Genomic DNA, 13,219 nt, shown 5'->3' with positions numbered 1-13,219 from the left:
TGTACATGTATATGGAACGTATACTTATATTTCTTAATCATAAAGAGATAAGACAAGAGTAGCGAGATAGATTAATCTCCAAGCAGATGCTATGGTGACATAAGTTAGCAGCAAAGCTGGCCAAATGAGTGTAGGATATGCGGCAAAAGTTACGTTGTACAAAATGTTAAGTTGTACAAAATGTATTACATCACTTCTCATACTTATGGATCCGCCAGATGCCATAATGTTATTGTAGGCAGACACTCACTCACCGTCGTGGTTTTGGTGACCTGTTTGCCCAGCCTGCACAAGGAGGGTCTGCACTTCTGTCTCCACCCTCTCATCTACTGGCGCACTAAATCCCACAGGGACAAGAACTGCATATCATATATGTACAATCCATCCAGGCATTCTACAGTTTGGCTGGTTATCAACAAACATACATACACACGCTACCGAATCGTACTCTTCTTGGTGAAGGTAAAAAGGCCAGGCAGTCTGGTAAACTGCAAACAGAGGCAGTTAACGTTGTACATGAAGATAGGATTTTAAAACCCCAGTAGGAGTCGAATACTCCACCAAACAGGTTACTTTGTAGCAAAATGGACCATTCTTGTAAGTATTGCCAATTCACAAGCTTCAGGTGATGCTCTGACCTGACTCTGGATTTTCTGTACCGATACCCACAACTACTGACCATAAATATTAGAAAACACGCAAACACACACACACACACAGTCATGCCGTTTTTAAAGACGGGGGTCACCTGAAGCTGGACCTGATTGTCTGTTAAAACTTGTAAATACCGTATTTTCTTGATGTACATACAGTACTATATTTGAGGTTATTGCACGGATAAATGGTAAAAAAAGTGTAAAATAAAGCAAGATTTCAAAACATACACATTGGTGTTGTCTCACCAAAGGGGGACTGTCTGAGTGACATGATTTACATAAATAAGAGTGCCATTTGCATACAATCCTTTAATTTGAGTTTGTGACTTTGACATGTTCAACTGTTTTTTTTTCCAGTTTAATAGATGTACTAGCTGATTTCTTCTACCAGTTCATTCTCAGTGATTTTATAAGTTACAGTAGGCAATTCACAAGCTTATAGAGACAATGACTGTGTCAACTGACTGTGTTTTTGCATAAAATAACCTGGGGAAAACATGATAAATTTGTATTTATCCAGTGTTAAAGGTCTGTTCAAAGTTGGTGGAGAAGGGGTGCCTACTTTATTTGCGTTTTTCCATTTTACCTTTCAGTCCCACAGACCTGTCTGAGACTTAGGGGTGCGTATTTGAATTGGGTGCGTACTTTATTGGGGGAAAATACGGTACTTCCATTTTTCATGGAGGTAAATATGAAAGAATCTGGAGTTTCATAGCGACATCTGGAAAATGAAAATCCTAGAGAGTCATGAAGAAACCTAGAGAATAATGGAAATGCTCTGAGAACCATGAAGATGTATAGATAATTATAGAGACACCAGAAGCCACTGCTTATAGCATTCAACTATTCATCTTGGAACTTTGGGACACAGCATTGTACTGACATTAACTTTTTCTTTAAGTTTAAGGGGCTATTTTGGAGCCTGTAAAATAAAGCTGCAATCGATTTTGCCTACATAGCTTTAGGCCAATACAATGACTTGTATCAACTTTCTCCTCGCTGTCTGATAACTTCAGAACCATTATGCACAACAGAAATAGCGACCGCAATGTTTAACAAGTTTTCTAAAATTTACTTGCCCGAACCAGCTTTCTGCTTGCCCCAAAATTTAACTAACATTTTTCAATAAGTATTTTGACATGCAACAATGGAATTCTTTCATTATTGGCTCTATTTTTTCTGTGTTGACCAATGCTTGATGCGTTAACTGCCATAAGCAATAAGTATATCAAAATCTCATGGTAAAATCTTACTTGCCCGATCGGACAAGTGGGGAAGGACATTCACTTGCCCAATGTACACTTTCACTTGTCCGGGACAATCGGGCTAGTGGACTTGTCCAACCTTGGACCTTAACAGGCTGAAGGTTATCAATGCATCTGAGGTTTGATTGAACTTTCCCATGAATGATGTTTAAGGCAATTTGGACATGGATATTTCCTAATGGAGGACAGCATGCAAAGTAAGTGGGCATGAAACAATATGTGGCCTTTTCAATCAAATGCAACAACCGGACTGGTTTTACATGCTTGTCTGTCTCAGGTCAAGGGTGCGCAATCTATTGGCATTGAGTTGTTACTTGACATGGCTCAAAATACTCACCCATATCCAATAACGTACAGATACTACAGCACTAATGTTGAGTAAAAATTTAAGATCAAGATATTATCTGTAGCAGTTGTGTTGCATCAGTGCTCAGGCAATTCACAATATGTCAAGTGGGTGAGTATTTTGAGCCCTGCTTGTCAAATACACCCAATTACTTTCACCTGACAAATTATTGCTGGACAGTTCGCGTCCAGAGGGCCTGCATTCCTGAATCGTCCATCTAAGGGAACTTTTGGAAAGATGTTGTCATCACTTCATGACAGGGGGTCATCTGACACTGAAGCATCAGGGATCGCCTCACACTTTAGGTCATCTAGGACAGCCCTCAACGTCCCCTTCATAGCATCTATGGGAGACATCCCTCTTTTTCGTCCCTCGGAAAGGACAAGGGGAGCATCTCAGTCAATCGTCCCTCAAAGAAGGCGGGTCAGGGGGTCAGGAGGGACACGCCCATCCATCACCTGGGCAGAGGTTAACAACAGCAATGTTAATATTCATAAACTCATGCAAAACATCACGTCACCATACTACTTGCACAGTGGTGAACTTTTATTGACCATGTAGCTTCTTTTCCTTCAAAATACAAGGTAGACTCATACAGCCCAATTCACCTGTGGTATGACAGAAATCTTGATTACTTTTAGCTGCTGAGGATTAATTCTATATCTTTATACAATCCTTAAGCAGTCGATGGGTTAACAACACACAAGAGACTGGGATAAATGCAAGTCACTATGTTTATAACAGATAGAAAACTACCATATCCATGGTGCTATCTTCTTTCCTTCCTTTGGCTATCAATGCCTATTCTAAATTCAAATAATTCTTCATGTGGAGTGCCCAAGTTTACAACAGAGCACTTGTTAGGCAGAAAAAAATCAAACATTGTGACAATTTGTCACAAAGGACAAAACCATGTTAAAGATGTGGAAAATCCTAAATATACACTCAACACAAAAAGCTTAAATTAGGCCTGAATCATCTCTGTCATTATGGTGTCATCACTGTATCAAATGTTAAGAATTATACATCAAGTAAAGTACATATATGGAAAGTACACATATTTAAAAGGTACCATATGAACTAATCTGCATAATTACTTTCAAGCTTTTGAGTGCCTTACTCTTTTTGCAATATCTAATACAACAAAAATATAAACACTTTAATCACCTAGGCTTTTTTCTATCAAAAAAAGATAATTCACAATTGCAGCTTACTAGAGTGTTTTGCACAACAAAAGATCCAACAAAAGAAAATAGCTAATAATAACACACCCTAGCGCTTTGGTAGAAAACATTAGTTTCAACTCACACTTTCATATTTCAACTCTCATCTGCAATTTTGACTACCCAAGATTTGTTTTCGAAAGCTCTGACTGCTTTGTTCAAGGCCAGAAAAAAGTGTTGCAAAAGGGGTTGAAATGTTGAATACAAGTCAACAAGAGATTCAAAATGTTGCTTGCTCAATGTGTCATATTTTAATACCCATCCTTCATTTCTAGTGAAAATTTATATGATTAAACGGGGTTGCATTTCTACTGGTGGTAAGTATCAATGAAGGCAACTTCCATCAGTGCAAGTCTGGTCTAGTCTTCTGTATGTGCACTGCACTGCACCACTCTAATTTCACATGCACAAACTTGCATAATATCATGCACATGGTATTTACAGCCCTGTGTATCATGCATTCATTCATACAAATGGGGACCATCAAGGTAAGAAACATGTCTGAGAGACACCTGCTGGAGTATCAATGCCTTACATTGAACAAACACACCTTTCGCTACCACATTGTATGTGTCTGCAAAACTACAAGTAAGAAAGAAAGAAAATGGTAAGTTCTTTGTATCCTTCATCGTCACCATTCAGCCCTTGGACTGCAGTTACTGAGTTAGTGGCTCACCGTGCTGCATGAGTTTGCAAATAAGTTGCCCCAAACAAAATTAAGTTCAACTATGTAACATTTTGAACCATGGCAAATAACCTATTGTCAAGAAGAACTTCAAGATACAACAGTTACATTGTACACAGTACCCACCTTTCTTGTCAGTGTACTTAAGTTCAACCGTTTTTTTCGTCTAATATTAACCAAGACTTAACTTACTTTTTATCTCCCTCTTCCCTATGATGAATATCCTGGTCTACAAATTCTATTTCATGTAAGCAAATGAAATCATTGATCATAAAGAAACAGTTATATCATTCGAAACATGGGATCCAAGAACGTTATAGTTTTGAAAGGAGGGAAATATTCAGTACATTCATAACATGGCCACAATGATTATGTTACTCCTTGAAAGCCTTGTTTTGCATGACATGTAACTTTGATAGTACATCACAAAGCAAATATTTTATAAATCACCAGGTCTGTATATGGGCAAGCTGCACAAACATAGGTGTAGTTCAGCGCAGGTGTGAAGACACTGTAATGCTGTTTATGTTAATGTAAGGCCACACCAATTTTATTTGTTCTTTCTCGGATTTCCTGACCCTGTTTTTTCCGATTAAAAAAAAAACTTTTCAAATTGATGGCCACACCTCGTGTTGACAAAATTTCACTGCCTCTCTTTTCTGAAATTAACTATGGGCCTCAAATTCCAGTAGCTGTACGTGTCTATTTATCATTTTTCTTCAAACTTTGGACTTTGCTACCAGGGACACCCTAAATGTTGAAAGTTTAGGTTTTCCTGTCCGATCTCTCCTACCCCCGACTTTTGCAAAAAATTTTAAAAATTTTTTTCCCGACTGACCAACCCAATTTTTTTCTGAAAAAAATCCGAGAAACAACAAATAAAATTGGTGTGGCCTAAGGTTGCAAGATGCTGCACACATCAACATAGAATAATTTCAGTTCTTGGTGTCAGTAAATATGACTGTATACTTATCTTGATTACATCACTGTATGATTATAGAGTAAACAACTGTTTATGAGGGTTAACTGTGCTTACACCTACAATGTACGTGTACCAAAACACAACTTCATACTGTACCTTCATGAATTCTGGAGTTCTCATATAGCATCAATCATCAAGCCCTTCTCCTTTGTCTGACACTTAGGAGAGTTCTACTCAGTCTTCCTGGTCTGCCTCCTTGTCATTTTCTTGCTCTTGGTCCTGCTGCTCTTCTTTCTCTTTGTTATCTGCAGAAGGTGACCTTGACGTGGATTTGGAGCGGGATTTGGACTTGGACCGTGAGCGGGATTTGGAGCGTGATCTGGACAGAGACTTGCTGCGGCTGCGGGACCTGGAGCGACTTCGGGAGCCAGAACGAGACCTACTGCGTCGCCTGGAGTGACTGCGGGACCGGCTACGCGAGTATCGCCTATCCTCCCTCAGCTTGATCTTCCTACCATTTATCTCTGCACCATCCAGTGTGTGGAGGGCCTTCTTCATATCATCTCTTGTGCGGAACTCTACAACTCCCTCATTCTTCCTGTGCTTGTGGGCATCTCCGTATGTGACCTCCCCTGCCTGGCGCATGAAATCCTTCAGATCCTGCCAGCTGACGCGACTGGAAAGGTTCTCTACGACGACACGATAATCCGTGCGGATCGGTGGACCATACTTGTCTCGGCCAGACCGACTGCGACCGTGTCCACCGCCGTAATAGCCTCCGTACCCATAATCACGCCTTGTGGGACCTCTCGCGTGCTCGATGACGACACGCTCACCGAGAACTTCCTTGCCATTCAGCTCATACACCGCATCATCTGCATCCCGATAATCATCAAATTCCACAAAGCCAAACCCATTCTTCAAGTTGATCTCCCGGATTCGGCCGTACCCACGGAAGAACCTTTCCACGTCTTTCTCACGTGCTGAGTATGGAAGGCGACCAATGTAGACACGGGTACCCATGACGAAAACTGGAAACAGAAGAGGTAAAAAAAATAACAACTAGAATTCTACTACAGTTGAAGCCGCTTATAAATGCACACCCAATTCGCCAGTGTATTTTGTGCAATTGTCTGGAGTGTGCAATAACGCCAAGTTACCCAGTTGCACCGCATCACCACGGACGAAGGGGCCGAGTTTCACCTTAATCTATATTTCCTGTCTATATTATTAGTTACCCTTAAAGTTACAAACTCTGGGACCTCTATTGCCAAAATATCCACACAAAAGAAACGGCATAGTTACTGTATACAAGTATTACGACGTTACAGCGTACTGTGCACTTTGACTTTATGATGGTAATAAAGTACTCAGTATTGTGCTTCTTATCAAGAGGGTAGATACGGTTGGATCAATGACACTGACAGGTGATAATCACGAAAGCACTGCCAAATCGACTGCTATGTCCGTCTGTAGGACCAGAGTCAATGTGTGGTTTCCGACTGGCTGCCAAGAACTTAAAACCACTGCAAATTTCCCTGCGATCTTAAATGCAACTAGTGTTCCACGACCTCATACCTTCACTTTTTGAGTGAAGTATTTATAAATCTTTCCATTTGATTATGCAAATAAGGTTTTTTTTATCATAAATTGTCTTCTTGATCATCCTCTCTATCCAAGAGGCACAAGTCCAGAGTGGGACTCTTTTATCGTAGTAGAGAAGGCCATCTTAGAGTTTCCTCATAAATTAAATATTTGAAAAATTAAATATATGAAAATATTCAAGCTGCATATCCGGACAGATTTATTTGATCAACTCACAGTCACACCGGGAAGGCCCCTACTCTTTTTGATAAGTGCGGTGAGTTCTTTAAATTGTGCTCAAGATGTTGTTGTTGCTGTCCTTGTTTATCGTCTATTATATTTCGCTAGACGTGGTCTCTTGGTGCTGGATAACACATGGTTCAGAATCGAGTCAAAAGTCTCTCAAGGTATTTAGCTCTTCGTATCTTTAATATAGGTGTGGCTACGCCGTCGTGAACCAGCATCACATAGTCACCAAACGCCAACAAAAATAATCTATCTGTAAAATATTCACTACCATCCATGCAGGCCCTCTTGTACTGTAAGTTGTAGGTCATGTCTGTGCTGGGAGGGATTCTCAAATTTTCTACTACAATTACGATAAATCTAAACACAAAGGTGCCTGAAAATGTCCACCAACTACCTCCTATAAAACAAAATACTGTATTGTCGATGCTGTGAAAAAGTACACTCTAACGTTACACCTAGAAAATCTTCAGGTATGATGAACCTAAACTCAAATCGAACATGCCGGTGTAGTATATCAATATAAGGCGTATTTAGGTCGCTAAAGAAAACAATGTCTCTCAGAGCCGTACCAGTAGCACTAACAAAGGATATTAAGTGTGTCTCTCACCTTGTAATATGAAGTCAGGGCGTTAGGAAAAGGTTTATTGGCACAGCCGTACCTCGAGTTCACGCGAACTTCGAACGTCTTGCTGTGTACAAGATGGCGGCGGCACGCAGGGAATTGTGGGATGTGGCGGGAAAATCTGTCATTTGGACGACACCATTTTACTTTTTGTGTGCATGTGTGTATCACTGTAAAGGGGGATCTGTAAACTACTAAATACACCTGCTAGTGCACGCGTGCATGTGTGTGGGCACATGATACGTGGCTTGTTAAGTGTCAAATCGTGTGCGTGCATTTGTGAAGACCTGCATGCCCTCTTTGCTTCCTCTTTCAAAACTTCAAAAGGTGTAACATTACATGTCTTACATAACGTTAGCTAGTCCTTTATTGGCGACGGCTCAGGGGCGAGCCTGATGGTATAATTGTGTGAAGTCTACAAGAATTCTGCAGGAATGTGTCCACAGGAATCTGGTCCAGAGGAATATTTGGAATTCCAGTCAGGGAGCCAGTGTTGGGTACTCTCCAAGCAGACGTTAGGTTCCGGCTGTTTTTGACAATTATTTAGGCGTTTTTATCTGGCTTTTTATTTTACACTGTTAATTCATGTATGGAACGTTATCAGGGCCCAAGTATGACATAAATAATATTAAAATATTCTAGTGGTAAATAGTAGAAAGATCGACAAACAGACTGGCATCTTGAGACTATAATTTTAATACATCCTCAAGTTATATTAGAATCCGTTTGTGGTGAGTACAATCTTTATGACTAGCAGAGAAAAACCTCCTTACAGGACTTACAGGAACTTCCAGTCAATTCCCAGTTTGAGATTTCTTATACTCATCTCTATTCAGAGAACGTCATCACCATGGTAAAAACATTTTTATTACCACAGGCTTCTTTTTAGTCTTTGTAGCATTGGCCAGGGACATCTCATATAACGTCCTTGCATTGGCAGCCCCAAATCAACGTAATTCGCGACCAGAAGGTATCAGAAAAGTTTTCGGCCTAAGTGAAATCTATTAAGGGCCACAGGGTGACTAGCTTCGACGTTGAAAAAATATAGTAGGGTGCACAAGAGGAATATGAAAACAAAATTGAATATGTTTAAGTTCAGGGTACAAGCCACAAAATATTAAAAAAACATGAATAAATCCTGTCATGGGTGTTGCATAATCAATGAGAATATTCTATCATAGCACTTTTTTCAATGTATTTCTTGTCCCGAACATGATACGGTCTTGACATTTGGGTAGTAGCTAGTTCTAGTTGTTGCAGTGCACTTTCTGTGTAACAAAACTTAGTATTCAGTTTAATGTTACAGGAATACATGCATATTGAAAATGTCATCACAACTTTATTTAAATCATTTTAGTCATTCGTTCCATTTAAAATCTGACATTAATACTCATATTCACATATCTAAGCATTGCATAATTTTCAAATGATGATGATAAATTTATAAAGTATCATTTCTATGATAACACTCGAACAAAAATTGAGAATGTGTATACATAAACATCAGCCAAAGCATCAGTCATGTCTAAAACACATACCAGAGTTCAACCCAATAGTACAATTTTTTAAAACTTCCATGGCAGACAATGTGGTTTAAAAGAAGGAAATGTTTTCTTCCGAAGTAGTAGGATGAGCTTATTTTTACCTTCATTCAAATTGTTTTGACAAACTATCATGGCAATTAAACATATAAATGTACATGTATTTCTTTCAAAGATTTTTCCAATGACTCTTGGCAAAAACATTCTTCCAAAGACTGTTAGCTAAAAACAAAGATCTGGAGGCAGTATAAATACATCTTTCTAATTTGGCTTGAGGGATGAGTAAAACTATCTTTGGAATGTTCCATTGAGGCTGAAATGCACAAGTGGTAGATCACATCTTGAAACAAGCTGGACTCAAACAGCCATATTTTTCATTTGCTATGAGGGCTCATGAGTCAAGATGAAAAGTATCAGACTTTCAGATGCAGTAGGAAAGGCAACATCTGATAGCCATAGCCTCCTTCACAGCCTTCCACCAGTGCTGACATTTATTGTTGGGGTTATTACTGATCCATGATTTCCAGCAAGCCCAGAAAAGACCTCAGCATTAGATCCTGGCTCTGAAAATTGGGAATCAGTGCTCCCCAAAACAATAAATGCCATTGCTGACGGAAGGCCACAAAGGATGCTAAGATCTGAAATCAGTCTATAGCTACAATCCATCCTAACCCAAAGCATGCCACTTTCTGCAAGTACTCAGGTTATTACACATAGAATTGGACTGGTATAAAACTCCATGTTCCAGGTTGATTACAGTTCAAGATGCATTGACCTCCTTGAGCATGCAAAGTACATAATTATGATGCTGACTTTCTTCTCACAAAGGAAGAGGGCTAACAGGAAAATGATGGGAATCAGCCTCAGATCATTGTCAGTACAGGTACAAGTGAAAGACACCAATTTCAGATCTTGGGTATCGAAGAGACTTAATTGTAATTTTAGCATAGTACATGTACTATGAGGCTTCATCATATTTTTGACACCATTCATGTACAACTGTCCCTGTTCCTTCAGCCTACCATCTAGACTATATTTGTAACTGTTGAAAAGGAGACATTGACAATTTGCAAGTACATAATTTTTGCTGTATATAAATCCGGCCAAAATGAGTACCAAACCCTTTTATACAACACTGTTGGTGGCATCAGAAGACTTCTACTTGTACACGTACATAGTGCACAGTTTGACAAACTTACGCTCTGGATGAAAGGAGGCACACGAACATGCAAATTGCCATGACCATTTCTGACTATAAGCTTTTGACCATTTAATGACAAAGCCAAGGTTCGATGAGGACTTCAAAAGAATATGGTTTATTTGTAAGGGAAGACTTCTTACGTCGTTATATCAGAGAAATTACATTTGAATTGTATACTGTTCCATCCTGTCAAACAATTGGTTATCAAATAAAGATAAAAATTACTGGAATTCAACACAATTGTACAACAAAAGACACAGCAAGATTCCATCTGCATTTTTTAACTTGCTAATTGTGCTTTGAAAGTTTCCTTGGGAAACATACAGGACCACATGAGGTACAGATATCTTCCATTTAACACAACACATTACACATTCTTGGAGAAAACAAAAACAGCAACAGACATACATTATAATTATAGAGCAACCAACAGTTACCAACTGGCTTTCAATTCACACATGCTATAAAAGATAAGTTTCATCAAGAACATCATATATAACATTCTTGGTTTTATATAAAATCTTTAAAAAGTGTGGAACAACCCACTCAGAGTAGTTGGTGCTCGAGAGTACCATTAAAATACAGAGAGACTGGAACTTACAATGCAAAATCAGTGGATCAGGAGAAAAATTGACTGTCCAGTAGGGTAACAATGCTATGTGTAAAATATAAATAATGTTGACACACAGTGATGCAGAAAGTGAATATATATGTATACATGTATGTATGTATGTGTGCATGTATGTACACTCACACACACATAGTACATATATACTAGTACATCTAAATTTTTCTGGAATACTGGAACATTTTTCTTCAAAACAGAAGTTAAAAAACAAAAATGTGATCATCTTAGAAGCCAAATTCTACCCTTATTCATTCTATATTCATGTGTAAGAAAGATCAATCCTCAATTTTGATATTTTTTAGGAATAATAGCATGTACGTCTTCACTTAAGCTCTTCAAAATTTGGTTTGTAAAGGCCAAAAATGAAGTTAGTATCACTGTGTATGCCAACCTACACATCACATTATTACCACCAACAACAGACCTTTCTCCTGCTCTACACAACTCTGCTGGAAGCACAAGTCTCCCTGGTTCCCAAAATATAGTCTATGGCTTGGGAACTCAGATTTTGGGCAACTTGGGAGCACTAACTACAGGGTTGGCTTGCTCCAGATATTTGCGACCAGCAGCTTTATAGTCATAGGTACAGTCATGGGCCTCAGCATAGCGGTGGGTAGCACAGAAGTTGTTGCCACATCTGGAGAGAAAGATAATATCAACCATCAAAAGAAGTGACATCTTTTCCTCTCAGCTAATTGACTATCCTAGGATGGATGACCTTAAATTGTACATCTTGTGGTCAACAGAATGCTGACAAAATATACCACTGATGTAAAAGTTAACATCATTTGGCAAAGGTCATAGAACTTATTTTTCCAACTGATTTCAACAATTCTAATTGTATTGAATATGCAAATAAGATCCTCTTTGCACTGTGAATAGGGGTGGGTACTGATACAAAAAATTCAGGTCCAGGATTGTCTGAGAAAAGTTGTAGATGGGCAACACTCAAAACAATGGTCCATTTCGCTAAGGAACAGCGTTCCCGCCAGGCATACGTCTTTACGTCTTTGGACGCATTTTTTTCTGGAAAGACGCACTCGGCTCGGCTGAATGCGTCCATAAAAAATTCTGAAAGAAAGGCTGACCTGTACCACCTGTGTACAAAATGTATCTGGAATCTTTAAAAAAATCTGTCTTTATAAGAAGGAATCCTACCTTTACAATTTATACTTCAAATTCTTCACTTTCCGGTCATCCCAGTAGTCTGGGCATGGGGCGGAGCGCGGCACGTTTTATAACTAGCGGACCCATGTGCGACACACCCTGCCACGCACCAGTCTGAGCCGTCCGTTGCGCAATGTAATTTTTTGTAGTCCGTGAAATACATCTGACAGTCAGCATTCTTTAACACTCGAAGAAATCTTATGCAGATTTTGTATTCTGATATTAACATGATACTAACTTGTCCTCATTTTCACGTATTTGTTAAAGATTTGTGGGCAATACTAGTATTGAACGAACAAACTGTTCTGCGCGAGTGCTGCACATGTCAACAAAAGTTCTCACGCTGTGGGCAGTTGATTGGCAGTCGGTATTTTTGACAACAGGCCGCCGGCGCCAAGTAGTCTAGATTGGCCACCAGGTCCAAATCCAATCATCTTAATAACCAATCAGCATTCGATAAATGTAATGTTACACTCTGTCATTGGTCATCGGGAAAAAAAGTTACCGAGTATTAGCGCACGTGACGTTGGTAGCCGCCCGTGTCGTCTGGCAACTTGTGTTTCTTCCCTAGCTGCTAACAATTTACTATTAAAGTTTCCCCATTTATCCAAGTTAAAAAAACGTGCGCGGTAAATAAGTGAAGAATTCAAAACTATACACTTTATTTCTTATTTACAAAATTTCTTTTGCTTCAAAAAGACAAAATTTGCGGCAGAAAAGGGGCCGAAATATTGTTGTCAGGCGTCGATCGAGTCGGTTGTGCACTAGCGTTGGCCTCCGTGGCACATGGCGCGGCACGCCCCCCTCCCCAGATGGATCGTCGATCGCAGCGCCCAGAACGTTGGACGTCTTTCTGGCTACTGCTTCAAGGCTACACCGGCACTGATCACTGCCAAAGAGGCAGAAGATCGTCCTCCTTCGAGTATAAATGTACAACGTCCTTGGTCTATTTAAAGAGAAATCCAGCCAAAGATTTCACTCCGAAAAACGGGGTTACCTGAGGTCGCAGGAAACAAACGCACGCTCGTGGAATATGACGGCGCGGCCTTGTAAAACGCCACCGATTCGAAAAATTTGAGTGAAATCATCGGGCAAAATAGAAAAAAAACACAAAGTGTGATGCGCCGTAT

The 13,219-nt window shown here is 39.6% G+C and overlaps 2 protein-coding genes across 3 annotated transcripts in view; both read right to left on the bottom strand.

Annotated features, from left to right (window-relative positions):
* Window positions 1-372: 372 nt before the first annotated feature.
* On the bottom strand, window positions 373-7,681 carry LOC118410910 (serine/arginine-rich splicing factor 4-like). 2 transcript variants are annotated; one of them, XR_004830622.1, is made up of 3 exons: window positions 7,538-7,681; window positions 5,254-6,128; window positions 373-2,725 (listed from the first exon to the last, which is right to left on the bottom strand). XR_004830622.1 is itself a non-coding variant. In XM_035812810.1 (2 exons), the coding sequence occupies exon 2, from the start codon at window positions 6,118-6,120 to the stop codon at window positions 5,332-5,334; it is 789 nt and encodes a 262-aa protein (XP_035668703.1). In that variant the 5' UTR covers window positions 6,121-6,128; window positions 7,538-7,681; the 3' UTR covers window positions 5,020-5,331. The 2 variants fall into 2 exon arrangements, 1 of the variants encoding a protein (XP_035668703.1); XM_035812810.1 differs by lacking the exon at window positions 373-2,725 and having other exon boundaries at window positions 5,020-6,128.
* A 1,190-nt stretch (window positions 7,682-8,871) lies between these two features.
* LOC118411084 (AN1-type zinc finger protein 4-like) overlaps window positions 8,872-13,219 on the bottom strand; it is a 13,772-nt gene continuing 9,424 nt past the window's right edge. The window contains exon 10 of the mRNA XM_035813095.1: window positions 8,872-11,559. Within this exon, the coding sequence (XP_035668988.1) occupies window positions 11,424-11,559 (136 nt within the window). The 3' untranslated portion in view covers window positions 8,872-11,423. The remainder of the gene's footprint in view (window positions 11,560-13,219) is intronic.

This window comes from Branchiostoma floridae, chromosome 3 (assembly GCF_000003815.2).
Source record: "Branchiostoma floridae strain S238N-H82 chromosome 3, Bfl_VNyyK, whole genome shotgun sequence".
NCBI lineage: Eukaryota > Metazoa > Chordata > Leptocardii > Amphioxiformes > Branchiostomatidae > Branchiostoma > Branchiostoma floridae.
This window is presented reverse-complemented; position numbering and strand designations above follow the sequence as displayed.